The sequence below is a fragment of the Canis lupus genome, chromosome 31 (genome assembly GCF_011100685.1).
Source record: "Canis lupus familiaris isolate Mischka breed German Shepherd chromosome 31, alternate assembly UU_Cfam_GSD_1.0, whole genome shotgun sequence".
In the NCBI taxonomy this organism is placed as follows: domain Eukaryota; kingdom Metazoa; phylum Chordata; class Mammalia; order Carnivora; family Canidae; genus Canis; species Canis lupus.
In genome coordinates, this window is record NC_049252.1 from 26,640,011 (window position 1) to 26,667,928 (window position 27,918).

The window sequence follows — 27,918 nt, forward strand, 5'->3', positions numbered from 1 at the left end:
CAAATTAACAAGGCAGGAAACCACAAATGTTGGAGAGGATGCAGAGAACGGGGAACCCTCCTGCACTGTTGGTGGGAATGTGAACTGGTGCAGCCACTCTGGAAAACTGTGTGGAGGTTCCTCAAAGAGTTAAAAATAGACCTGCCCTACGACCAGCAATTGCACTGTTGGGGATTTACCCCAAAGATTCAGATGCAATGAAACGCCGGGACACCTGCACCCCGATGTTTCTAGCAGCAATGGCCACGATAGCCAAACTGTGGCAGGAGCCTCGGTGTCCAACGAAAGATGAATGGATAAAGGAGATGTGGTCTATGTATACAATGGAATATTCCTCAGCCATTAGAAATGACAAATACCCACCATTTGCTTCAACATGGATGGAACTGGAGGGTATTATGCTGAGTGAAGTAAGTCAATTGGAGAAGGACAAACATTATATGTTCTCACTCATTTGGGGAATATAAATAATAGTGAAAGAGAATAGAAGGGAAGGGAGAAGAAATGGATAGGAAATATCAGAAAGGGAGACAGAACATAAAGACTCCTAACTCTGGGAAACGAACTAGGGGTGGTGGAAGAGGAGGAGGGTGGGGGTGGGGGTGAATGGGTGACGGGCACTGAGGAGGGCACTTGACGGGATGAGCACTGGGTGTTATTCTGTATGTTGATAAATTGAACACCAATAAAAAATAAATTTATTAAAAAAACAAAAACAAAACGAAACAAAACAAAAAAACCAAAGGGGTCACAAGGTACCCATTTCCAGTTATAAAATGAAAAGTCCCGGGGAAGTAATTCACATCATGGTGACCACAGTTAAAACGCCATATTGCATATTTGAAAGTAGCTAGGAGCGTGGATTTTGAAGGTTCTTATCACAAGAAAAAAAAAACATTTATAACTATGCGTGATGACCGATGTTCACTGGACTACTGTGCTGGTCATTCTGCAATAGAAACACGTACAGATCATTATGTTGTGCACCTGAAACAAATACCGTAGGTCAATTATGCCTTGATTTGAAAAAAATAACTTCATAAAAAAACCCACAAAAAACCTTTAAAGCTCTACCAAGTCAGCTTTCCCTTGATGCTCCTAATTATTTAGAGAAAAAAACAGGCATTCCCAAGAATTTCCTCGCACAGACTCCTTCCCGCCAAAGTCCACTTCCATCCTCCCATCCAAAAAAGGCACAGGACTTTCCAGGTACTTTTCAGTATTTTTATTGTTTGACAGGCATTTACAACGCTCCATTCGTAGACCTAAAAACATAAAAATAGACCTTCTTTCAGCTTATAAAAGAAATATATAAGAACTTTTGACATAGACACGTCATGACCTTATGTACAAGAGACAATGGCACCCTCTCCAAGCACCAGACTTTCCAGCATTTTCAGACAGAACTGTTGCACTGGGATTAGTAAGTGTGACTATCAGAAGCCTCTGCTTCAGTTTTCCATCCGGACACAATCGAACTGGAGGTGATATGGAACAATGCAGTGGTACAAAGGGTATAGAAACCATTCTAAAGCTTTTTAAGAAAATCAGAAGATATAGCAAAAATTTAATAGAATAAAACTTTCAAAAGATCAAGCTCAAAGCCCTGGAAACCCGAAAGGGGAGGGATATATAGGGTGGAAAAGCGGGTAAAGCAAGCAGGGGCACAGGAGCATGATGTTCTGAACTCTCTATTGTCTGGAAATATAAAGTCATAACTGATTTTTATAAAATATAATTCCTAAAGCTACTATAAAATTCAGGTCTTTAAAGTACCTACTGATGTGTCAAACACCAAATAGATATTTTTCCCCAAAAAGAAAGTTTTCATATTATTTAAACCCTTCTTAGGAAGTGGACATCTGTGAAATGGGAGGAAAAAAAAAGCTATAAACCGTGTAAAAAAAATCGAAAGTGCTTTAACTTGTTTTTGTTCTTTCTATTTGGAAATCTGTTTAGAACATTAGATTTTTTTTTAGCATGTTTACCCTGTTTTGTTGGTCTGTAGAAAGTATTAAACACAAGGTATGCTTTTGAAGAGGCTGTTTCGTTAAGATGTTTGGTATGGACGGTCAGGGAAGGGATAGGTAATCTATGGATGAAGATGCAGCTTTGATGGGAAAAAACCAATGATCACCATGGCAACCCCTTGAGAAGGAGTCTCCCCTCCCCCGCCACGTGCAACAGACACACACACGCCCATTCGGGTGTCATGTTTAATCCAGCCAAGCTCCCATCTCAAATAGAGATTCAAACATTAAAACAAAACGAAACAAAACAAAACAAAAAAACCCAAAAAGGAATCTTCTTCTTGGAAAAAAAAGTTTCTCCTAAGCATCTCCTTGGCCTTTTGTATATAAATATAAATCACCATGCCTCACTCTCTCTGTAAAAGGTAAAATCCTCATTTTTTTTTTTTAGACTCAGTTACACTAACACTGTAAAATTCTCATCTGTTTGTGCCCCTGTATCTCAGGTAAAATACAAAAAATAGTGTTTTTTTTCTCAAGTGATAAATTTGGATCTCTTCTCAAAGAGTTTGGCATCTTTATAATTCTATGCAAAACTAGAACTTCGGAACACTGACATCGAGTAAGACCAGCCATAGACTAAAACAGAAGAGAGAGAGGAATAAAACAAAAACAAAAACAAAACAAAAACAGCTCATCGAAACATACGTCTCCACCGTCTCCTCACACATTCTCAAAATACACAGATATTCTCAGACACCAAAGAGGGAAAGGAGTAAGAACACTGTAAGCTGTACAAGTTGCTTTGTTGCGTTTTGTGTTTGAAGGTGGTTTCCCCAACTAAGAGATAGCTCCTGGGCTGATTTCAGGTGCAGTGACTTTTATTATTCTTATTCTTTTTTTTTTTTTTTTTTTTTTTTTTTTTGTGCTATCCTTTCAACTAACCAGCTGTAAGGACTTTAGACTCCTGGTGGTTGGGGGTGGGGTGGGGGGGATCACTCGCTTTCCAGCGCAGTCGAATCTTTGTCTTAGTTTTTTAATTGCTTCCAGCCCTGATGCGTCGAGAATAAATAAAAGCCCTTGGAAATATACAGAAGATAGGACTCGAGCTTATTTGGGATTCTGAACAATTCTCTCGGACGTCGTGAGAAATGATGAAGTTGGGTGGCCACGTGGCTTCGGAACCAGGTCAGCCGCCAAGACCGTGTGTGCAAGAGTGCGACGAAAGGGAACATTCTCCTCCTCGCGGGGACAGAGTGGGGGGGGGATCGGGGACGAGGTGGGGGGTAAGTATCTACACACGCTCTCTAGGGGGGGAAAGTGACAGTCAGATCTCAGTGTTCAGTTTCCTGGAGGGGGCGAAGTCTTCGCGCCTAACCCAAATGACTTCGTCGCCTGGGCTCTCCAGGCCGCCGTTGATGCCCGACAGGGCCGCCTGCTTCTTGAGCTGTGTCATGCGGGACGCGTGACTATCCAGGGCACGACGGCCTCTCTCCCGCTGACCGATCGACACGGCCTGAAGCTGCTCCTGGAGCTCGGTGTCCACTGCGGTGCCCCTCACCGACTCGCAGAACTCGTCCTCGTCACTGAGGATGTCCGTCTCCTTGATGTCATCCTGCTCCTCGTACTGAGCAAGATCAAACTGCTCTTCTACCCACCGGTCAGTGTCCCCGCCACCGGGGGGCTGCTGGGACTCTTTCTCCGGGCTGCTGGCAGAGATGGCATCAGAGTCAATGGTAAACCTGTTTCGAGCCAGGCGCCGCCTCCTTCTCCCAAGAGACTTGCTTGGGGCGGACACTGCACACACACACAAAAATATAAAAATAAAACCCCCACATGCTTTACATGCGATGAAAAGCCAGACAGCAAAAGAAAAGAAAAAACAAAAGCTACACGGTATTTATTTAGTGCCTTGATGTCGTTCGGGGCTTAAAGTCCAGATTTCACCAGTCTTAGAGTCGTTACTTCACACGGATGTCTGGACTTGGAGGATGTCATAGCAACTGACTGAAGGGGGAGGGGTGGGGGGAACAGAGGGACACAGGGGAGGGACATGTTGGTTATGGGGTAAAGAGGATTCACCTCCCTCTGAAACAATCCATTTCTCTACCCTGTGCTGCATTCAAGAGGACCACTGACCTCGGGATGAGTTAGTGGCCTCAACCCTGAGAGCGTTCCATGGCGCAGTGCTCTGGGGATCCCCAGGGGCTGTCCCAGGGTCACTTAGCCAGAATGGGTTTTTAGTAAGGGTAAGGGATGCTTCTAGAGTTCCACTGTCTTTGTAGAAATCACCGTGATGTGTCAAGGAGGCAGAGGCACTGGTCCAAGTTATACTGCTTTCTGGGAAACCAAGTGGCACATTTCTGGAGGCTCTGCAGTTAATTAAGGGCTCAGCAGCCCTCACGCCTACAGAAGAGTAGCTCTCGGAGATGTCAAGTCTCCAGTTACTGCCCTGCCCTCTTGCTGACAAAGCCCCACACGAACTGTGAAGCTAAGCAAACGTGAGCTTTAGTCCCTCCTGATGACATTCTGTGTATCACCGATGTCTCTTCTACGGAGCAATTAAAATATCGGTGCCTGAGTCGAATGAGAAATAAATAATCTATGTCACCTGTGCCGCTGACTCTCAAAATGCCATATGAAGTGACTAACAATTAAGAAAAAAACAAATCTCGGAATTCATTTGTTCACCCTAGTGCCCCCTAGGAAGCCAGAATTATTCGAGACGAACACACAAGACGCCACCCAGTCAAGCAAACGAACATTCTCACCACACACACACACACAGGACACATACAATGGGAAACGCTGCTGCCTCTCCCTCGCTAGTCGAGTGGTGGTTGCATTAGAACCAAGGAGGGGAAGTGCACCATGGGGTTTCCAATGGAGGGCAAGACCCTAGGCACCAATCAGGAGCAGCGATCCTGAAACCTAAGCCCTAAAAACCATTAAATTGCTTCAGTGTTGCTAGAACTAAGAGGATTATTCCCAATGACTACCAAACCTAGCCATGACTTCAAACGCAGCAGGTATCATCAGGTCAGGGAGTTGGCTCCCATTCCCGCCTCAGAGCCTCATGTTCCCATCATGGTTCCAGGGTGCTCTACCCTCTTAAAATATGGAACAAATGGACTTCCCTCTTGATCAAGGAGGGCAACTGAAAAAAGGTTTCCAGAAAAAAATAGAAAAAAGAAAAAAAAAAAAAAGAGTAAAAACCCCACTGTTTCTACTCCACTAGGAAAAAGCAGAAGTTCCCTTTCAGTTTTAATCCCAACACCACCGTAGTGGAGCCCAGCTCCCTCCAATCACTATATTAGAATATTAGAACTACCTCAACTCAAAACTGGGCTATTGGAAATTTCTGCCAATGATTTACATGCATGCTAAAGTATTTAGGGGTAAAATGGGTTAATGTCTGTATTTTTGAAATGTGTCAAAAATACGATGAGTGATGGATGACAGATGGATAGATATGTGATGGGGAAGATACAGAAAAATATCAATTATAGAATAGATGGTAGGTTCTGTATAATTCTTTCAGCTGTTCTCATATGTCTGAAAATTATAAGAAAATCTTGAAGCAAAACAATTTTTAATTGGGTTATTGGCAGACATATAGTACTTTTGGACTGAGTATGGCGGCAAGATATTTGGCTTTACTGTCCCTTTCAAATAGAACAGAGAAATAAACTACCTGGGTATTCATGACAATGCATAATGAAACAAGAGTATTTATTCTTTATTAAAAGGACACCTAAAAACCTGGCCAGCCTTTTGAGGTTCAGAGAGACAATCTCTGATGAGTATGTCCAGAGCATTGTTAAGACTGACAAGCTAGTGCTAGCTGACCCACTCAAGCACCACCTTTAAATCACCTAATGTGAAGATCCTGAGATCTTGAGGAGTTTCAAAAGCAGAAGAGTAAAGACTTTCTTCAGCTTCAAATGAGCCATGAGGCAGAAAATCTTCCAATCAAGCCAAGGCCAATGGGCTGACATGGAGGGTTTCTCTTGGTTTTCATGATGGTATAATGTGTGGGTTGGTTTTGTTTTCTTTCCAAAGGGGTCTCAGCAGGAAAACTTCTGCGTGTCCTACAGACTAAAATGGCTTAGTTCCAAAGTAAATGCAGCTTTGAATTTAGGTCCCTTGATTAACAGTTAAAACCTGGCCAATGACAGGCGGGTTTCCTGAGTTTGGGACACGTATTCTCAATCCTAATCTAAGCATCCCCAGGCAAGTAAAGGGATTATGTGAGACAATTCTAAGGAGAAATGCTCTATTGTGAGCTTATAAAGGGATCTGCAAAGCTTTCTTCACATGAGGACTCCAGAGAAATTGTAGGTAGAGAGGTATGTGAGACTCTTAAGATACCTTGGAGAACCCAATAGAATACTGGGTGTTCACTGCAGTAGATTTTCAATAAAGTTATCAACTGATTGGAGAACAGATTCAAGATAACCAACCTCCAACATGAGTTAAACGTAAGTGCTTAGGAATATGATATCCCATGTCAAGCAACGTAGGCTGTGTCTACCAAAACATTCAACCATTCACAATTCTATCCGTGCCTCATCACCAAAATTGAGAAAAGGCGGAAATGTCATCAAGACAAAGGCCAGAACCTTCTTGGCAAATGCAAGGGAAGCCTCTTTTATTGGAATCTTCCCTGCCAAATTCGGGGCTGCGTCTTAAGAAAGGAGTGATAAAAGTGTTAATATCTTAATGTCATTAATACCTACATTATGAAAATTTCTTTCTTCCTAGATATATTTTACTGCTGTGTATAGACGGTAGTATAGGTCTTCCTTCCTCCCCGCTCCACAGTGATGATTCCAGTCCTAAAAGACTATTTGCTCTGGGATCATTTAAACCCTACATTCCTCTCTACCAATAGCAGCTCAAGGCTTCCCCAACCTAACACGGAAGCTAAAAATTAAGTTGCAAGCATAAGGCAAGGGTAAACATCTGATGTGTCATCTGGTCTACCAAACATGGAATCCTTATTGAGGCAGGCGGCATGGCCGTGCTTCTGGATTACAAGGCCACCATGTTCTCAGAATGGTGGGCTGTGCCCCTGCTGAGACGTGACACACTGCTTTTTGCTAGACAAAGCTGGCTGTCATGCAAAGCAGCGACTCCTCATTCCACAAGCAGGCTGAGAGAGCCCCTCCAGAAAGAGAATGCGCTCCCTTCCTGGCTTGGAGAGTGAGAAAGGAGGCCCCAGCCAAAGGGAGGAGGGCAGCGAAGGGAAGCTGGAAGGAGGGCAAGAGGCATAAATGAAGGGTGGATCCCCCGGGAGATGCTGGGAAGGAGGCAAGGGCAAGGAACCTCACACCAGGGAAGAGCTGTACTCCAACGTGAGCCCCATAGGGCCACATCTGATTCTTGCTCAACAAAAATGCCAAGCTCGCTGGAGTCCTACAGTGGAGTGGGGGTGACAGGGATCTTGAACGTCTGAATTCCCACAGTACCTGCCCTGCTCATGGCTGGCCTGGCCCCTTTGAGCGCGCACAACCTTTTTCCTCCAAAAGGTACATATTGCTGGGATGAGGGAAGGCTTTCGGTTTTGAGGAGCTGTCTTCTGTGCTTATCGCGCAGGATTGAATGCACGGCCTTCAGGAAATCTTTCCGGCTCTCTGGAGAGCTATGAAGAGAGAGAAGATTTACACATGTCAGGGGGAAAGTATTTAACACACGGGGAGCTTTTAATTTTGTCAGATGCAGCCTGACACACATCCCTGAGGACCAAAGTTTAAAGACAGAGGCCACAACTCCGATTGCTACACTGAGCCACATTTTCATCGCTGGTGCTAGAGAACACGTACTTCTTTTCCTTTACATTTTGTGATTCATCTGCAGGTAATGTGGGAGAGATGGCCCATGAATGAAGAGACTGACCCTGCATCCAGAAGTTGCCAGATTCTGCTCTTGATAGCTCTGGCAAAGCCTTTCATTCTGAATTTTTTTTTTAAGATTTTTATTTTATTTATTTATTCATGAGAGACACAGAGAAAGACAGAGACACAGGCAGAGGGAGGAGCAGGCTCCCCGGTGGAGCCCAATGTGGGACTTGATCCCAGGACCCCAGGATCATGCCCGGAGCCGAAGGCAGACAGTCAACCACTGAACCACCCAGGCGTCCCCCTACTTCCTTTTAGAAAGTTAATGAGGTTATTGTCTATGTTCTGATAAAATCACTTTAACTTGTCCAATTCATGTTCTTTAAGAAGCGTTAGCGCGTTTCTGAAACGCACAAGGAAAAGCACGCAGTGTCTGGGGATGCACGGCTAGTGTGCGGACCCCAGAGTGGGTAGGGGGACCCCAAGCAGCCACACCCCTCCGGTGTGGCCTCCACGCTCACCCCCTCGCAGCCCCAGGCTTACCTGCAGCACAGATGGAAAACTCTCTCGGGCCTCCCTTCGGACTCAGATTTCACATGGACAATTTCACACACAGCATTTGCTTCTGCATCTAGATAAATTAAGACGAGGAGGGATTAGGCACGAGGAGGGATTAGGGCACGTCTCAAAGAGATTCATTTGCATTTTTACAAAAGCATTCCCTACACCTGGGTGTAAGATTCCCGAGCGCAGAAGCTCCTAAGACCAGAGGTGCCTCGCCACCATCCCTGTCATCTCAAAGAGACAAACTGAAAGCTTAATGGGTGTGAAGGAAAAAGAACACCTGGAACATTTCCAGTTGCTAAAATGTCTTGCTCGATGGTTTAAAAGGGCAATCAGTCAATCATACTGATTCAAGAACTGGCCTTTTAGACGCATGGCCTGTTTGGCTGAACTCTTTCAATTGAGTAGCTGTAGGCAGATGCCAACAGGCCGGTGCCACAGAGGCAGGTCCTCGTGTCCATGCTGGGAGCCCTCCCTGTGAGTGACCAGGCCGGTGCCCTGGAAAAGCAGGTCCTGGAAACAAATGGGACTCCTCTTTCTCAGCGCCCCCAGGCTACCCACTCTGAGGGGAGCAAAAATGGGATGCTGAGAAGGTGAGGAACAGTTAGACTTTAATTTCTAAGCCTTACAACGCCCGCAGTACCACATTTTTTTTTTTTTTAAGTCCTGAATAGAGTGTTTGTGAAAGGAACAATCACTGCAAACATCAAGACTGCACATGGTGAGGTCTCGGCCTTCCCCGGCAGGTCACAGCCCTGGTCACAAGCCCTCATTGTACCCACGTTATTTAACCCCAAGCAGGACTCGTCTGCCAAAATTTTCACAAATCTTCCCCAATGAAGATAAAAATCAAGCAATTGCACATTCGGGTTTTCCTGATCCACTGGCATGTATCTCATAATGAGAAACATGTTGGCTAGTCTTTATAACTCCGTTAAAATAAGCTTTTATCTTGATTGCTTTAAACTTAATTTGAATGAAAACCAGCGAGAATGGAAGGGCATATCACAAAGACGGCTTTGTTTTCAAAACTAAATTCTTTATGTATGTAGTCCTCAACGAAGGGAAAATGTCTGGCTGAGAAGCCTGCAGTTTGCTATAAACATAAGCTTTCCGTTTTATAAACCAGGCACAAGGAAGTCCTACGAACTAGATAATCTGCAACCTAAGACTGCAGAAGGAAGACAGAACAGTGCTGAGGTAGCCAGGCCTCCGAACGCTACGACAGCTGTGTTACACCTACAACCTACCTTTCGAGGGTCTCGGAAATTAAATCCTAAGTAAAAAGGCACCGGAGTAAACCTCTGTGCTGGAGGATCAGGAAGTCACCTTCTCAAGGCACATGATCATCCTGAGTACATTTGTCCGATGTGGGTTTTGCATTTGCCTTTTTGACTACAAGGGATCACAGCGATGAAAGAAGCTACACCTAGTTTAATTTGCGTGAGTAATTGAAGGTTTCCTAAATACCACAGGACATTGGACTAGAGGGACTTGGTTTTATGAGGAGCAGAGCCAATTTTGTTGCTCATGGAAGCAACAAGTACAAGTGGGCAAACAATGAGCAACACACAGCAGACACACCTGATGCCAGAAGAGGATATAGAAGAACGGATCTACTGTGTATGTGTGGAGATCCCTCTCCTGGCCCCGCTTTGCAGCCAGATGGCTGTCCCTGCTGTCCAACTGGGACAGGGAATAGGTGTGGGCTGAGAGTTTCTACCTGACTCCCAAAGGTGCTCCCTCTGGGGTGCGCTCAGGAGAGCCACTGCTGACAGCTCCTCCCTAGAATGGCCTCAAATTAAGCCTTGGATGGGGCCTCCGAATCACAGAAATATTCCTTTTCTTGGTCAATACTCTGCTGGGATTCACTGCTCCTCTCTTGAGCTTCAAGCATCATCTCATTTATATTAACAAGTATATATATTCCTTGTTCTTCCACAACTCGCTTCACTGCTATTTGGATCATAGAAAAAGACTTGACATTTCTCTTTTTTTTTTTAAGATTTTATTTATTTATTCTTGAGACACAGAGAGAAAGGTAGAAGGAGAAGCAGGCTCCCTGTGGGGAGCCCAATATAGCACTCGATCTCAAGACCCCAGGATCACAACCTGAGCCAAAGGCAGACGCTCAACCACTGAGGCACCCAGGCATCCTAACACCTGACATTTCAAAGGCCTCCACCCTAATACAAAGATTTGTAATGTTCTACACACACACAAGTATGCATTTAATGGCTTTTTTGTGCTTTTGGTGGTCTTTTCTGGTCTCCTGGTTAAAAAGCAAGTGAGTTATTGTACATGGGCTTTATCTGCTCATGGTCTCAAAGATTCTGTCCAGAAGTTCAAGACTCATTGCTACTCAGACATTAGTCACTGTAATATTAATACATACAACAGAATGACTAGAATTCCTTGGAATGATATTGAGGATGCTACATCCATACATTCAGATCATTCATTCATTCATTCAAATAGTTAATAAATGTCTGGGTGTTAAACAAGAGGCAAGGGAGAGACAGGGAAGAGGGAGTTAAATATAGGAGCAAAAAGGATGGTAGGGTGGTTCAACCAAGAGCATCGCTTCAGAGCAACAATTCACACACATGTCGGAAACACACACCCAAGCACATTTCAGAGTTTACCTGCACTTGCCAAAGCTCGAACCTGCAGAGCTTCGGTAGGGATCATGTGCCGAAATCGGAAGGGGTCCCAGTCCTCATAAATTGAAAGCCTGTGAGATCCTACCTGCAGGAAGAGAAGGAACCAGGTGCCTAAGAACAGTGTGCTCTAGGCTAGACCGGATCCCCACCCCCTTACAGAAGATCAGTGAGGCTGGGACCCCCGTGCTTGTCTGGATGGCACTTTGGTTTGTCCAGCAGAAAGAGAGAGGCCATGTGATACATAGGCACGAGGTGTGCAAATTGGTTTGCTACCCAAATCCAGGTAAAAGAGGGACATGAGAAGGAGGAGAAGAGGGAGCCCCGGAAGGACAGCTGAGAAAGGAAACAAGAGTCAGGAAGGTTCTGGCCAGGCAGGTTCAATAGCTATTCACTTTCATGCTCTCAGTGTCGGCCTGCCAGAGAGAAGGCAAGATGGGCAATTTCCTCCATTCCTGAGCAACACTTCAAATGTATGTAAAAAGTACCAAAAAAAAAAAAGACAAGGAAATCATAAGAGCCTGGTGCCTGACAAAGGGGCAGAATGACAATTATGCAGATTAAAAAGGAGAAGCAGATAGAAAAGGAGATCCTTTCAACCCAGGGGTGAAGTAAGAAGTCTTACAAGTTTCTTCTTCTGTTTGGAGCCATCTTTATATACAAGGACCACGGCAGTTTTGAAGACTGGAAAAAAATAAGACAGGCGGTTACAGTGCATAATGTGTGGGGCTTTCCCCTGAACCCCGCTAACTTTGGTTATCAGCACAGCTCAGAAGAAGGCAGCGACTTCACCTTCCGCCCATTCACCAAGCCTGGTGAGACTTTCCAGGTTCCATAATAAAACACAGAAAGCCGAAATAAACAGAAATAAGCCCTCCCTGCCCCACTGGAAACTTTTGGGTCACATATAGTTTAACTATGGGGTCATTTCAAGTTTAAAATTCCAGCAACACACATTTTAACAAAAATGCACTGGTTCGGGAGCTGGAGAATGATACAAACATTAATAATAATAATAATAATAATATTGCTTACAGTGATTTATGTCAACCAACCTAATATTACACATACACAACACAGAGTGTTCATAATTTGGGACCCAGAATTCATCTTTCTGACCTGAAGGAATGGAAATTAGTTTATGAAGCAGAATGCAATTGCACTTCTTCCAAACAGGCTGAATCACAGGAAGTATCTAGAAACAGGGAGTGGGCCGGTTTATTCTTACAGTCGTTGAGGGGTGGAGGAGACACAATAGTTATGCACAGTCCATAGAATTCCTTAAACAATGCCAGGCATGGTGACCACTCAGCGACTCGGACTCCTCCTCCAGGGAAGGAAGAACAAGGCGCCCAGAGGACCGGAAGGTGAGTGAGCCCATCCTTGGCTCTGGCTGGCAGGGACTCCGTCCCCCCCCAGCATGTCCTGGCCCCAAGGCAGAGCCAGACCCTAGTCAGTCCCAGGGCAGGGGGAAGGGCCACACCTGGTGTACCAGACCCCGAATTACAAAGGGAATGGATATTCAGAAAAGTCTCAAGGCGGGGGCTGGGGAGGGAGGCAGGCTCCCAGGCCCTGTAGCAACCAGCCCAAAGTATCTGGTTCATTTTCCATCCTATTTACGATGAGTCAAGCCTCCTCTTTGTGGAGGATGGCCCTAACCTCCACTGCAAAAAGAACTGAGGGTATAAAGAAATCAACTCTGGTCTTTGGGTCTGGATTGCCCCTGGCCCTTCAAACAACTCACAGCATCTGACCCCTTAAGAATCCCAGAGGAGCCACAGAGAGGTTCCCTCTCCAAAGTTCCCAGTGGCCAAGGAGGCCACACCAGCTTGGGTAATGCCCAAAGAGGCCCTACATGCTCACCGTGAAGCCTTCAGACCTCACAGTGGCCAAGACAACAGATCCCTTTAAAGAGTGAGGGAGCTCCACCCCAGGAGGGGGTGTCCAACGACCTTAGTCTCAGAAGACCCACCATGTCACTGGGACCACAGCCCAATGGGGTGGTTGCCACGGTTCTCTGAAGGCTCCTTGGCCTTCCTCGGTTTACCTGGACCTCCATCATCTTGGATCACAGTGGTGGTGCCAGAGTGGGCCTCAGCCGGGGCTATGACCACCTCTGCCTTAAACCCTCCCTGACTCCTTGGTGCTAGTCGCCCTCAGCTGACTGTGGTGCTGCCCAATCTCTTGGATGCACCTTGAATTGAAACTCCCAGCATCCCCTGCTGGCCCCAAGCACTCCCTCCACACCCCCGAAGGGGATCATCTAACACCCAGCAACCTGGAAGCCTAGACACACTCTCTTCTTTTTTAAGGTTGATGGTCATCAACATTCAGCACAGATGAGCTGTCCTGTGAGTAAAACATCAAGGTGCAAGGTTGGTGGCACTTCTGTGTCGGTTTCAGAAGAAACCTGCACGGTTTCCTGAGATTAGAGATTTACACCAAAACAAGACATAATCATGCTTTAACCCAACAGCTGCCTGTTCCGTGGTGATTACTCTGCTGATTTTGAAAGGCACATCTAAGGCTCTATTTAGCTCTGTCTTGCTACCTGAAGCCACACCCAAACTGCCAAACATGTCACTTTTACGGACTGGGAATCCATAAATAATCACATTATGGTGAAGATAGTTTGCATTTGACTCATAATCCCGCTTCTCTTTACTATTACTCTGGAGACGACTTAATAATAAGCCTCCCACAGGGCCTCGGGCCCTTCGCACCTTGCTAACTATGGCCCCTGGGGTAATGTCCTGGCAGCGTGATCACTGATAACGGGCTGGGAGGTGCAGCTTCCACTTCCACCCAGCACAGGTGTTGGGGGCTCCCTTCTGGGGAGCCACCCCTCTCCCCAGCCCCGGGGAAGAGAGTGACACAGAGTGAAACTTGCACCATCCTCCATCTGAGCCTGTGCAGCAAGTGGCAGCTAAAGCCCCAAAACTCAAAACCAGCATTTTCCAGAACCTTTTATAAGCCCTGGTTGGCAAACTGGGGCCAGCTGCCCCCTTAGGACAGCCTGTGAATACAGATGCCTACTTGGTTACATATTGTCTATGACTGTCTTTAAAGCTACACATGGCCTCTTGGCCCTTGAAATCTTAAACAGTTACTATGTGGCCTTTTACAAAGAAAGTTGGTCCACCCCTCCTTTCACCCAATCCAAGTATTTTCTTCTTTTAAATGTTTCTTTTTTTTTCAAGATTGTATGTATTTATTTGAGAGAGACAAGAGAGAGCATGAGCAGAGGGGAGAGGCAGAGGGAGAGGGAAAAGCAGGCTCCCCACTGAGCAGGGAGCCCAATGTGAGGCTTGATCCCAGGACCCTGGGATCATGACCTGAGCTGAAGGCAGGCGCTTAACCAAACAAGCCACCCAGACACCCCTAAATCTGTTTATTTATTTTCCTTTCCTTTTTTTTTTTTTTTTAAATTTATTCATTCATGAGAGACACAGAGAGAGAGAGGCAGAGATACAGGCAGAGGGAGAAGCAGGCTCCATGCAGGGAGCCCGACGTGGGACTCAATCCCGGGTCTCCAGGATCAGGCCCTTGGCTGAAGGCGGCACTAAACTGCTGAGCCACCCGGGCTGCCCCTAAATCTGTTTATTTCTTTCTTTTTTCTTTTTTTAATTTGTTTATTTCTAACCACAGGAAATCTGTACAAGTCAGGAGATAGTTGTGAAAAATCCCAATGCAGAACTCTGGAATGTTTCATCTGTAGCCCAGAATCAGAAACAGGTAGATAGATGGTTTGCGTCATTTAATTCGAATCATATTTCCCAGAAGTGACCTACCAAGAAGCATCAGAAAGCTCCCAGCCCTTCCAGGAAGAAATTACAATATAAGAAGCACAACTGGTAATACTGGGGTGGGGGTGGGGGGGGTAGTAGGAGAAAAAATTATACCTACCCCTGGCAAAAGCAGCCGCCCATCACAAACTACCAACATGTTACAATATCCCAGTACTTTTTTATATGTCATATTTGGTCACACATTTTCCTTGCTCACTTCTATCCATCTTTGTTATTTTTAAGGAAATGGCATCAACAGCTCCAGTGGCTCTTTGAAAATGTTAGGAACGTCACTCAGGTTTTCAGTAAAGGCTGAGTGATCTAAGCAGGAAGATCAATAGTCTTTCTGTTAAACACTCTGGCTTTAACATCACTAGGATGTTCCATTTGGGGATACTGTGTTCACATCGTGGGAGAAAGGAAAAAAAAAAAGTGTCCTGTTAAAGAAGCAATAAGCAACCAGCCACCCCTTGCCCCTAGAAACACAAGGTAAGGTAAGAGAATGAAAATACTAGATTTCCTTTGTATTGTGTTTCCTACCCAGGAATCTTCTGTGGGGGTTCAAGAAAGACAAAACATAAAACAAAAGCATGAACTGTTAGTTGTTTTACACTCAGAACAGCACTGCATGCTGTACGAGCATTTATCGTGCAACCACAAGCCAGATTTCCTGAATTACACACAATTCCCAGTGTGCTAAAAAAACATACTTTTCTCTCTCAAAAAGCCTATCGCAATACAACCACATGAGGGCTCTGACTGCAGGAATTACATCTTCTGAGCTAATCTATCAAAAAATAAATCATTCACAAGCATCTCCCTGTGATTGAGAAGCACCTCACAACTCATCAAGGCATCCCAGTTGCCACAACAGGTCAGCTGTGGAATGATGCCCTGAATCCCAGCATCACACCCAGCAGCAGAGTCAGAGAGACGATGAACGATCTCAGACTTGAGGTCTCAGAAAAAGACAGCGTCGTCTTCATTTTCTACATTAGTTTTCCTTGGCTTATGATTCACCCCATCATTTTGAAAAGATATTCAGAGAGTGACAACGACAACAAAATCTTTCTCTGCCTATATGTTTATACATGGGGCAGACTTAGCACGGTCATGCCCTCCCTCCCACGTAACTGGGTGGTCACACTGGCCGTGCTGGACTGGAAGGGTTTCATTTACTATTTGCAACATGCTGGTGGCCAGGGAAGGGAGGCCAATTCAGATAACTGTAATGAACTTAATTTTAATAAACTGGGTGTTGAGATAGAAATATTCTTATTTTGAAAAATAAGCCTAGCTTCCCTCTCTGTGCTCTCTGCCGCCAATCCTATTGTTCTTGGGTTTTTTGTTTTTTTTTTTAAGAGAGAGAGAGAGAGAGAGAGAGAGAGAGAGCGCACATGCACATAAGTGCACAGAGAGGGGCAAAGAGAGAGAAAATCTTAAGCAGACTCCACGCCCAGTACAGAGCCTGATGTGGGGCTCGATCTCACCCTGGAATCAAGACCTGAGCCAAAAATCAAGAGTCAGATGCTCAATGGACTGAGCCACCCAGCGCCCCAACCCTGTTCCGATACATACCAAAGGCCGCCAATTCTGGCTCCTTTTTCCACTTCCCCAGGGAGGCTGGTGGGTTTGGCCATATCACGGTGGTGTGCAAAAGCAGGTCCCCCATGCTCAGATCTGCAACCTGAAAAGCAGGGACAGGGCAAAACTTACCGGGTGGTGGTATAAACATAGAGAATTTCTCTCATTCATTCATTCATTCATTCATTTTGAGAATTTCATGTTTTAAAATCCAGTAGGCCGATGTCAATCTTACTTCATGTCAATCTTACTTTTTCTTTAAAAAAATCTGGTCACTTTTTTTCCACCTTTATCCCATGTCTGTCTACAAGAATTTCAAGAATAAAGTGGCAAAAGGTAGACACAGGAGCCCCCAAATCCACACCCAGTAAATCTGTCAAAACTGATCTACAAAATTGGCAAAGTTCTGTGTTCAAGCAGAGACAGTTTCCCCAAAACAGATAAATGGCCACGAATCACAGAGATCCACCCCCAGGAAACCAGGCATTTTCCATCTGTGACTTTCAATCCCCTTGGGACCAAGGTTTGCCGGGAAGCAGTGGAATGAATTATTTTTTCCTTTCCCAACTCATTCTCAAGAAGATTTCATTCCACTTTAGAAGAGGAAGAGAGAAGCCGACTGAGGAGTCTGAAGAGTGCTCTCTAAGTGTGTCGTGGGCTGAGCTCTGAGATCCGCAGGATCATGAGGTCTAGTGGCATGGCTGGGGAGGCCAAACGCTAGCCCGTCCCAGATGAGTTCTTCTGGTCGTGGAACCATCCAGACATGACTCTGCAGGTCCAGGGCTTATGTCTCCGGACAGCCATGTCTGCCTTTCTCACCGGAGTCCAGTGCCCACGTGCAAGCCCACCCACACCTCGTCCTCCTACCCACCCAGCAGCCTACTCACAGGTGGGAGGATCACCTGGTCTCCTGACCTGCTCTCGGTGCAAACATCAGAGAACAAGCCTCTGTAATGATCAGAGACCCCAGCCTCCCCCCCACTGAGAAATGCCATCAACTGTCAGTAGGTTCTGCATCCACAGAAATCAAGCTCAAGGCAGCATTTCAAATCTTTAAAAACCCGGTGTTGAGCTTCTCAAGGACAACTCAAAGGTCTGGTTTATTTTGCTGCTTAGGATCTGACAGGGTTTCTAGACACAGCAGCTTCCAAGCAGCCCTCCGCTGAACACAGTGCCATGTGGCATTGTTCTTCCTGAGTCACCGAGCCAGACTCTAAGGCTAGAGACGTGGCTTCAGCTGTACAAAATACAGTGGTGTTGCTGCCACTTTGGTGGCTGGGGGGTTGTCATGATAATAATTATTCTATTACTGACCTAATACTGATTCTATTAGTATAGCCAAGGGCAAAAAAAAAAGTCATCGATCATATTAGTTTGTTTGTACTTATGAAATAACTAGCCAACCAACCTCCAGGACAGTACCAGCTAAGGGAACTAGATAGTGTCTCCTACCCATGCCCCAAGCACCCACATGGGAGTGCTTATACACAGACATCAAATTCCCAACTACCATTCCAGGCCACAGTCTTAGAGGGTATGTCCTTAAAGGTGATTACGGGTCACTAGGGCAGATGGTTGTCCAAACACTTCGTCCTCCCTCCAACATAATTCTGTATCTGCGCCCTCTGCCATGTGATTTTTCTGGCACCTTCCACTAGACCAGGTAAATCCCTGATGACTCTGGGCTTGGCCATGTGCCCTGGGCCACGGAGTTGGGCTAACGAGTTTCCACCAGCCCTCCTGAGCTGCCCCCTTCCAGCCGTGGAAAGGATATGCCTAAGCCATCCACTGCTTCTTCAGCCTGGATCCAAAAAGGCAGATAATTAGAGCACACCTGAGTCTTCTACGCTGGAGCTCACCAAGGGAAGCCAAAGTTCAGCCAGCCCACACACTTGAGTGTGAAGACAGGATGTTGAGTTGTTTGTAACATCGTAAATGTGGACTGATCCAGTCCCAGTGCACGTGGTTTCGTTCAAGTTTCCACATGGCAAATGGAATAAGCGCTGGTCAGGGCTGCCCCTTTGGCCAACGGTACCTTCCTTGGCCTTCTACTGGTTGCCTTCATAATCTTCTGCCCAAACCGCAAGACTAATTTCTACTTAGAAGTCTGGGACGTCCTGCTGCACAGGACCTTCTGAGCTCTTCTCCTAAGGGAAAATGTCCTCTTTGGCCTTTGCTTCCTCCTACTCAAGCAACAGGGATGTTCTATGTGGTCCAGTCCAGCTCCCTAGGGTTTAACATGGAATAGGAGGTTGAAGGTCTGGCTTCATCACAGTGTTTGCCTTCAGGAAAGCTGGCCAATGACAGGTGCAGCCACCTCGCATCCCTGGAATGTCACCATTTCAACTGTGACCTATCTTTCCCAACAGACGTTGCTAAATGTTCTGATTCGTAACTGTTTACAAACTGTTCATAAATCCATTCTCGGTTTTTGCTGGATATTGCCATTAAAGGGGAACTAAAATGATCAAGGATCACCTTTGTGAGAACCAGGACATAACTTGCACGCCTCCAACTGTCTGCCTCCAAGTTTCCATAAGGGTTGCAATGTATGCTGCAAGCAGGTGATAGAATTGCAACTGATCCGCGCACTATTGCCCCACGTCCCATCCTCCCTTGGGTTGTGGGTTTGTGAAATCCAGCCCATTCCATCCTTTCTGCTTGGAAGATCATTATCAAAGGGAGACTGCATGGAGATGGAGTTCTTCTCCCTGAGTGATTAATCATCTTTGGCTACGATACCCCTGTTCTGCTTTGGGAGCCTTTCTTTCTTTTTCTTCTTATAGCGTTAAAACACAATCTCTTATTGCTCTCCTTGGCGTCTTTTCCAAGCCTTTATCTTTCTGGACTTTGGATGTCCGAATATGGAGATAGGATTTACCTTCTCTTTAACACTGGTACGCAGTTCCATGTCCCTCCTTCCATCTTTTGTGCATCTCTTTTTACAAAAATCTCAGCTCACAGGAGACTATTTTGAACAGCACTCTGTCTCTTTGTTCCTCGCTGGAGAGATTTCTCACTTGATTGTCAGAATTTCATTTCAGAGGACGGGCAGTTTCACCAAAGCCATGTTCCCTTTTATAGTCCCTGACTTTTGAATCATTGTTATCTTTTTTTTCCTAAATGCTCTGCAATCCATCGTCCACATCATCTTCCAGTCTTTAGCATAATGGTCCTTTGCTCCCAAGGTCATTAAAATCCAGAAACTAGTTTGGCATATAATGAACAATAGAATGAAATGTAATGAAAACGTTCATCTCCAAGACCCAGTAAAATACACGTCTGTCAAAGTGAAACAAACTAAAACATCGGAGGGGGAAGTGTTATGACAAATCATGTTTGCAGCACTATTCATAGCAGTCAATAAATGAGGCCAAGAGAATTGTCCAATGATAGGAATTAGGTAAATCATTGTTCAGCCACACAATGAACTATTACACAATAATTTAAAATAACATGACATTTCTTTGTCCAATATAAAAACACAAGCCATAAAATTACTTTGAAAATATAACTGTTTAAGCATAGGCAGATACCAAATTTTTAAAATCACAATAAACACCCAAACGTTAAGAGTGATAAGGTCTCTGCTTTGAGATTGGGGATGGTTTTTCTTCTTGCCTTTTTCTGTGTTTGCCCTTTCATAAGCATACCATGTTTTTCTTCTTACAAAAGTTTTTTTTTTTTTTTTTTTTTTTTTTTAATTTATTAGAGAGAGAGAGAGAGAAACAGGCAGAGGGAGAAGTAGGCTCCATGCAGGGAGCCTGACACAGGACTCGATCCTGGGTCCCCAGGATCATGCCCTGGGCAGAAGGCAGTGCTAAACCTCTGAGCCACCGGGGCTGCCCTTCTTACCAAAGTTTTATAAGAAAATGAGAACTAGGGGATCCCTGCGTGGCTCAGCAGTTTAGCTCCTGCCTTCAGCCCAGGGCGTGATCCTGGAGCCTCGGGACCGAGTCCCACATCAGGCTACCTCATAGAGCCTGCTTCTTCCTCTGCCTGTGTCTCTGCCTCTCTCTCTCTCTCTCTCTCTGTGTCTCTTATGAATAAATAAATAATTTTTTTAAAGAAAAGAAAATGAGAACTAAATCCAGAGTCGCAGTGTCCACCTTTCCTATACTCTTGACTGATGAAATTATCTGGCAGGTCGACTGAGAACATGCTCACGCTCTGCTTGCCACACCAGTAAAAAAAATATATTATTTTAGTAGAAAATGATGCATCCTCTAGAGCACACCCTCCCAGGCCATGAGACTCCAGCCCTCCAGGCGGTTCTGAGCTCCTCTGCAACTCTCTGGAACGTGTAGGCAGCAAATGTCCTGTCAGGCACCCACCTGACAGTCTTCCTCCCACTGTGGAGAAACCAGTGTGCCTCCACTTACAAATCATGGCAGTATTTCTTCACTTCGTATACACACACCTGTGCTATTACAACCTTTCCAACAATCTGTTTCAACATCTGCCTGGCTCCCTCCTGTCATGTGAGTAAAATAAACCTCTTAATATGTGTTTGCTTTTATGTGTATAGGAGATGCCAAGAGTTTACCTCTTTCTGAAAAATTACCTTTTGGCAGTCTGAAAACTTGTTTTGTTTCCCTAAGGACATAAAAATGAGCCTGGATGGGAACCCTGTATACCTCGAAGATAAAGCTATTTTCTCTCCGCAAGACTAAACAACCAAGCTCCCCTCACCCGCTTGCCTTTAACTCTCCCCTTCACCCCGGCAGGAGTGATTTTCTTTCTGGTTGTCTCCTGCCTTTTCTCCTTTTTCTTTTTTAAAAGGCAGAAAGCAAAACCATGGAGAATATTCCAGTTGAATGTCCGGAGGGAGTGATGAATGTTATCACATATACTGTATCCATCTGATTCATCTCAGTATTATCAGAATTTTTATTCCTATAAGCTCTTCTCAATAACTCAGGCACTACTCCAAGTTCGCTCTAAGATTTTCTCAGGTGTTATCTGTTCCCGTCACTGTTTCTTCTAAGTAAGCTTTTAGGCAGATTTTTTTTTTCCCTCCAAATATTTTATTTATTCATGAGAGACACAGAGAGAGAGGCAGAGACATAGGCAGAGGGAGATGCAGGCTCCTCACAGGGAGCCTGAAGTGGGACTCGATCCCAGGACTCCAGGATCACTACCTGAGTGGAAGATGCTCAACCACTGAGCCACCCAGGTGCCCCTTAGGTAGACTTAAAAAAAAAAAAAAAAAAAAAAAAAAAGATTTAGAGTCATTTGAAACTCTCATTCATTCAGCAAATATTGACTGAGCACCTACTACCTGCTGAGCATTATTCTAATCTCCAGGGACATAGCTTTGGCCTTTTATGGTGCCTACAGAAGCAGCCCAGGCTATGTTTGGAAGTTCATGCTCATACTTAACAGAACAAAACCAGAAGTCCCGAGAGGTTAGGGGTGAGACTCAGAAACAACAGTTTCTATATTAAGAAATAATTCAGCTGCGGAAGAAAATTCACCCGCAGCCTTGGATACAGGCTAAAAGTTCCACCAACAGAAGCAACAGTCTCGTAACTACTTTACTTTTAAAGGACATCTTCACAAAACAATGAAACCAACCCAGGTTCGCGGCTGGGTGACCTGAGAAGTCGGCTTTCTTACCTCTTTTTTCTCACCCGTCTGCTCAGCGATGAGTTGGTCGAACACGGCCCCAAATTCTTCATGAATTTTCTGCATTTCGTTGATATGACTTGCAACCTTGTTCATAGTCTTGATGGCCACTGGAAGAAAATAGGCAGGAAGTGAAAAAAGGCTATTTCAGGGCCCTTGTGGGGGCATGGGCTGGTGGGAGGATGGGGTGGGCAGATTCCGGGGCCCGGGGCTCACCATCCAGGTGGTAGTGTTCCTCGCTCTCTGCGTCTGTCAGAGCAAAGAGCTCCTTCAGCAGCAGTGGGTACTTGAGGATCCTCTGGATGGGCTTGATGAGGTAAGACTCCAGAGTGGCGGAGTGCTGCTGTTTCGGGTTCTGGGCATCCAAGAACGCCTTGAAAGCCGGGTCCGTCTTGGCTAGAAGAGAGAAACACAGGCTGTCAGGGTGGGACCCCTAGGGTCCCCCTCCTTGCAATCTCCCTCACTTATTCCAAGGTGCCTTTCCCCAGGTCTGAGTGGAGAATGGGTGGCAGGAGGAAGGAAGGTGGCCCCAGAGAGACAACTGGAAGGCCTGGTCTTATCTCTTCGGGGGCAAAAACAGGGATTGAGTAAAGGGATAACAGGGTCTGTGAATCCTATCCCCAGCAGTTCAGGGACTGCTCTTTATCCTCCTGTACTAAGAATGTCTTTCTATTCTGCTATTTTTAAAGACTGATTCATTGGTTTATATTCATGAGAGACACAGAGAAAGAGGCAGAGACATAGGCAGTGGGAGAAGCAGGCTCCCCGCTGAGCAGGGAGCCCGATGTGAGACTCGATCCCAGGACCCTGTGATCATGAACTGAGCCAGAGGCAGATGCTCAACCACTGAGCCATGCGGGCATTCCTCTATTCTGATATTTTGACATCTGGGGCCTTAGAGACCCTGCAGACAGCCCCTCCCAAGGCCAGCCAAATCCTAGAGGTAGTAAAGGACTCACCTGGGAGCGCACCATTCATTCCAAAACCAACCAATCTGGAGCCCCCTATGCCCCTCCCTCTTGTATTGGGCTCTGTCACTTTGGGCCACCGTGCCCTCGCCCTAATTGCCTCAAGGCCAGGTCCCGGACAACCTGGGACAGCCCTGATACCCCCAGAATCCACTGAAATTACCCAAGCCTAACTCTCTTTACCCTGCCTTGCTCCTCCTTCTTGCACCAACCACAATAAAGGTGCCCGCATTCCCCCCTGGCTTCCTGACTAGCCCTGGCACTACCTGGTGTGGCCCCATGTGGCTCCTCATGCCACTTCCTCTTGGGAAACTGTGAGTAACAAACTATCTTTTCAATGGCAATTGTCCTCTGATCTGTTGGCTTCGCCCTATCTGAATAATCAGAAAGCCTACATTTTACCCTGGTTTTCTCAGTCTTTCAAGCCTTTCATTGCCAGTAGAGCCTTTCTTTTTGAGAAAGGGGCGGGGGGGACCCAGAAGCAGCAGACCTCTGCAGCTCTAAGAAGTGGAGCAGGGCTGGGTCTCCCACAGTGAACGCCTTTTAAGATCTGTTCTATGTTAATTCAGTGCTACCTGCTATTAGCATCTGTAGGGCAGGCTCTCCTGCCCAGGACTGGGGAGTTCTCTCAGAGGGAAACGTACATCTGACCTCATATAACTCAGGGAATGCTTTCCTCACCAGCCTGGTTTTTATCTGTGTCCCAGCTGGGCTGAAAATCAGCCCTGGGGAGCTGTGGGTACCCACCAGTGCATAATTAGGAAGACAAGGCTAATTAATGCCTTCCAGGTGCAAAGAAATGGTAGAGAGGGAAAAAGGAGTCAGTGCAAAAAATGGGGGGAAAAAGACATCATATCAAAGTGACTTAACAGTGGGCATACGTTTTCTAAAACACTTCTGACCAAAAATGTACTTCTATCTCCAGGGATGAGCAGCGTGAGCTAAGACTAGAAGATGTTGTAAAAGGACATCATGAATTGTAAAATGATTATTCTAGCTTTAAAAGAGCAACCACGTGACGGTGGCTTCAGAAAGACCACAATCTTTTCATCCCTGTTAAGCCCCATTACGAGAAATCAGACTCCAGGGGTTCAGCCACCATTTCTTCTCCTTTCAAAGAACAAATCTGAAGAGAAAGGACACCGGGAATGAATGGTGCATGTGTCAGGGAAGCCAGGCGCAGCCCAGTGCTGATACATGTGAAAGCTCTGGCTTCCATGGGATATCCCGAATATAGGCCCACATCTACAAGGGGCACAGAAATCCTTCCACAATCTGCAAGCCCCAAAATATGGCCATGGGCATTTAATCCATCAGCTGCATTTCATGTCAGAACAAAACAGGGCATTGTTCTCAGCTCCTTGTGAGCCAAAGGAGTGTCACTCCCAACTGGCTGAGCTGTGAGCCTGTTAAGAGTCAAAGACAAGTAGTTTCTGCTCTCAAAGGCTTCTCTTCACCCTGTTGGCACATCTGGTCATTTTTTTTTTTTTTTTTAGATTTTTAAAATTTATTTATTCATGAAAGACACAGAGAGAGAGAGGCAGAGATACAGGCAGAGCCACCCAGGCGTCCCGGCACATCTGGTCATTAGAAAAATGTAGGTCATACCTACCTAATGTTTTAAGGGATTGTTTTGAAAGATGCGATAATATTTTTCAGGTGCAAAAAAGCAATGGCATTGAATTAAGAAAAACCTACTAGGGGCAGAATTTCATCTAATTGAGTGATTGAAAACAACACAAGTTGCTCTAAGGACTGTAAAGTGTATATGATTTTACAGTAGCACAAAGTGCTCTAAAATTGTTACATTAACAACCACGTAACAGTCAGCATTCAGTTAAAGTTTAAAAAGAAATACATATAGGATGCAGAATGGTATGACCAGTAGAGCACATGTGAAGATACAGTCTAGGCCAGACAACATGACACGGAGATTGCCAGCTGCCCTTGAAATTTCTACGCCGAGGTAGATACCGTTGCGAGAACTATCTCTGCCATTAAGTATGTCATTATCTGGGGCAGGCTCTTCTGTTATCCAGAGACCTGGCATTGTACTAATATTTCCTATAATGGGTTTTAAATTAAGCTCATTCTCTCTAGCAGGAAAGCATAACATGTGTAAATTATTTACCTATTCAGGGACTTGACCAGCAGCTGTGCACATGACAGCCACAGGGAAGTGTTAAGAAGGAGAAGGCTGATTTCCAGAGATTCTCTGCAATCAAACTTTCTACTGGTCATACTTTTTTCCCCTGGGAGATTTTGCTGTAATCCTTTTACCTATCACCAACACTGCATGCTGAACTAGGGAAGCAAAACAGCTTTCTGGAGACTCTCAGAATGATCCATCATCTTCCCAAGACACTGGGGAGAAGGAGTCTGCCAATATGAAAACTCCACTCACTCTGTTCTATGCAAAATATAATTGCAATTTGAGTGATCCTCGTGAACAACTGAAACAACTTTATTAGTGCTGGGAGTTGGCTATCGTCACACACCTAGGAACAAAAACGGGTGAGGGAAAGATGGAATGCCACCAAAAAGTATATGATGTGTGTGGTGTTATAAGGAAGTGAGTAAAAACTAGGAATAAAGCAGGGGATTTCTAAAGTCCCTCTGTTTTGCATAACTGCAAAACGACCCCTGAATTCTGGCCCAAAATAGCTGAGTCAAAACTGGCGTTAAAAGAAGACTAACAGGGCAGCCCTGGTGGCGCAGTGGTTTGGCGCTGCCTGCAGTCTGGGGTGTGATCCTGGAGACCCGGGATCGAGTCCCACATCGGGCTCCCTGCATGGAGCCTGCTTCTCCCTCTGCCTGTGTCTCTGCCTCTCTCTGTGTGTGTCTATGAATAAATAAATAAAATCTTAAAAAAATAAAATAAAATATTAAAAAAAAATAAGAAGACTGACAAGGGGCACTTGGGTACTTAGTCAGTTAGGTGTCTGCCTTTGGCTCAGGTCATCATCCCAGGGTCTTGGGATGGAGCCCTGCATCAGGCTCCCTGCTCCATGGGGAAGTCTCCTTTTCCCTCTCCTTCTGCCCTTCCCCGTTTGTGTGCTCTCTCAAATAAGTAAGTAAGTAAGTAAGTAAGTAAGTAAGTAAGTAAGTAAATAAATAAATAAATAAATAAATAAATAAAATCTTTACATAAATAAAGAAGAAAACTAACAAGGTGGTTAGTTCAAGATATCAGGGCACCTGGCTGGCCCAGTTAGCAGAATGTAAGACTCTGGATCTTGAGGGTTGTGAGTTTGAGCCCCAGGTTGGGCATAGAGTTCACTTAAGAAAACAAACCCACCAAACAGTCATGCATTTCACTTCTCAGTACCCTTATTTGTGGAACATCCACCTAGCACATCAATAGCTCTTGGATTACTGTCCAAACGCCCCCAACCACCGAATCTGCAATGGATATGCCCACCTGCCACCCAGTCCTCACGTGCCTACCTTTCACCAGGACCTTGGGGACCTTCGTGTGGCTGGCGCAGAAGGCACTGTAGAGCTTGAAACGGTCGGCGTAATACAGAAAGGATCCCCCCAGGGAGAAGAGCACTTTCTGGATAAAACGAGAAAAACCTCAATGAGAGTTCATGTTCACTCTCATCTGGAAATAACAGCAGGACACAGAGGGAGTTCACACCTGCCCGACCCTCCCCACAAATCAGCACCATTCACACCTGTCACCGACGGCCTGAAACTGCCTATTGGAAAGGGCGAAGGCTTATGTGTTCATGTACTAGTACCCGAGCTGGCCTTCTCACTAATTACTCGGGAGATGTCACTGCTTCTCCAGCCTTGATCTTTAAATGACCCAGCTGGGATGTGTGAATGTTAATGAGAAAATACTGATGGCATTTTGGAAAAGGCAGAAAATTCCTGAAATCTCTCATCAGCTCCTGTTGGGAGGTAGAAGTGACACACCAAATAGAAGCAGGAAATGCATACACCCCCAAAATAGAAGACACACATCCCTGGTCACTAACCCCACCCTCTCCAATACCGCTCCCTCTTCTAGCATGGTGCAGGTGAGAATGCAAGAAGCACACCTCCCTCTGGAGTTAGATGGGTATCCCATCCCAGGCCACACTTTCTGTCTCAAAAGGATCAAAACTGGGTGAAAGGCTTCCTTATTAGAATTTAGTACACTGAGGGTGTTTTGATGGCTCTGTCAGTTGAGTGGCTGACTCTTGATATTGGCTTAGGTCACGATCTCAGGGTCCTGGGATCAAGTCATACACTGGGCTCAGTATGTACCACTCAGTACAGAGTCTACTTGAGATTCTCTCTCTCCCTCTCCCTCTAACCCTGCTCATGTGTGCTCTCTAAAATAAATAAATGAATTTTTTTAAAAAAAGAATTTGATATGCCTAAACATATTTCGTATCCTATACATTTTATATTACACATATTCTATAAATATACACATACACACATATGTATATACACAAATATATATGTAACAAGTCTCAGAAAAATATCTTCACGTTGATCTAGTCTTGTTCAAAGAGACAGAAAGAAAGACAAAGACTGATTAATTCAGGCTTAGAATTAAAAGTGAAGTTCCAAGCAAAAAAAAAAAAAAAGTTTTGGATTTCAATGTGTAATTTATGAACAACACACAGAATTCTGATAGACTGTCTAGTAACAACAAAAAGTTCATTTTGAACCACCCAGAATGGGCAATTAGAGACTACATTAGTTTTTTGCACGTTCTACTTTTTCCTCCTCTCCTTTTCAAGTCCCACACCTCCTCCCAACCTCACCACCTGTGCTGAGAAGGTCCCAGCAGGGACAGTCGGACTCCGTACGTGCAGTTATCCTTTGAGACGCACTCAATAATTAAACAAGAAAAGATGTGGGAGACAAATGTAACCCCTTATATTAACCATATGAAGTCATTCATTTGTTTAGCTTAC

At 45.2% G+C, this 27,918-nt stretch overlaps 1 protein-coding gene across 6 annotated transcripts in view; it reads right to left on the reverse strand.

Annotated features, from left to right (window-relative positions):
- Window positions 1-1,210: 1,210 nt before the first annotated feature.
- The window catches only part of TIAM1 (TIAM Rac1 associated GEF 1), a 380,928-nt gene continuing 354,220 nt past the window's right edge, over window positions 1,211-27,918 (reverse strand). For all 6 annotated transcript variants that reach the window (XM_038581329.1, XM_038581328.1, XM_038581330.1 and 3 more), the window contains 9 exons: window positions 26,450-26,558; window positions 22,251-22,430; window positions 22,026-22,144; window positions 16,401-16,509; window positions 11,660-11,718; window positions 11,020-11,122; window positions 8,354-8,441; window positions 7,442-7,614; window positions 1,211-3,767 (listed from right to left, as the gene is read on the reverse strand). In XM_038581329.1, coding sequence (XP_038437257.1) covers window positions 3,298-3,767; window positions 7,442-7,614; window positions 8,354-8,441; window positions 11,020-11,122; window positions 11,660-11,718; window positions 16,401-16,509; window positions 22,026-22,144; window positions 22,251-22,430; window positions 26,450-26,558 — 1,410 coding nt within the window. In that variant the 3' untranslated portion in view covers window positions 1,211-3,297. The remainder of the gene's footprint in view (window positions 3,768-7,441; window positions 7,615-8,353; window positions 8,442-11,019; window positions 11,123-11,659; window positions 11,719-16,400; window positions 16,510-22,025; window positions 22,145-22,250; window positions 22,431-26,449; window positions 26,559-27,918) is intronic.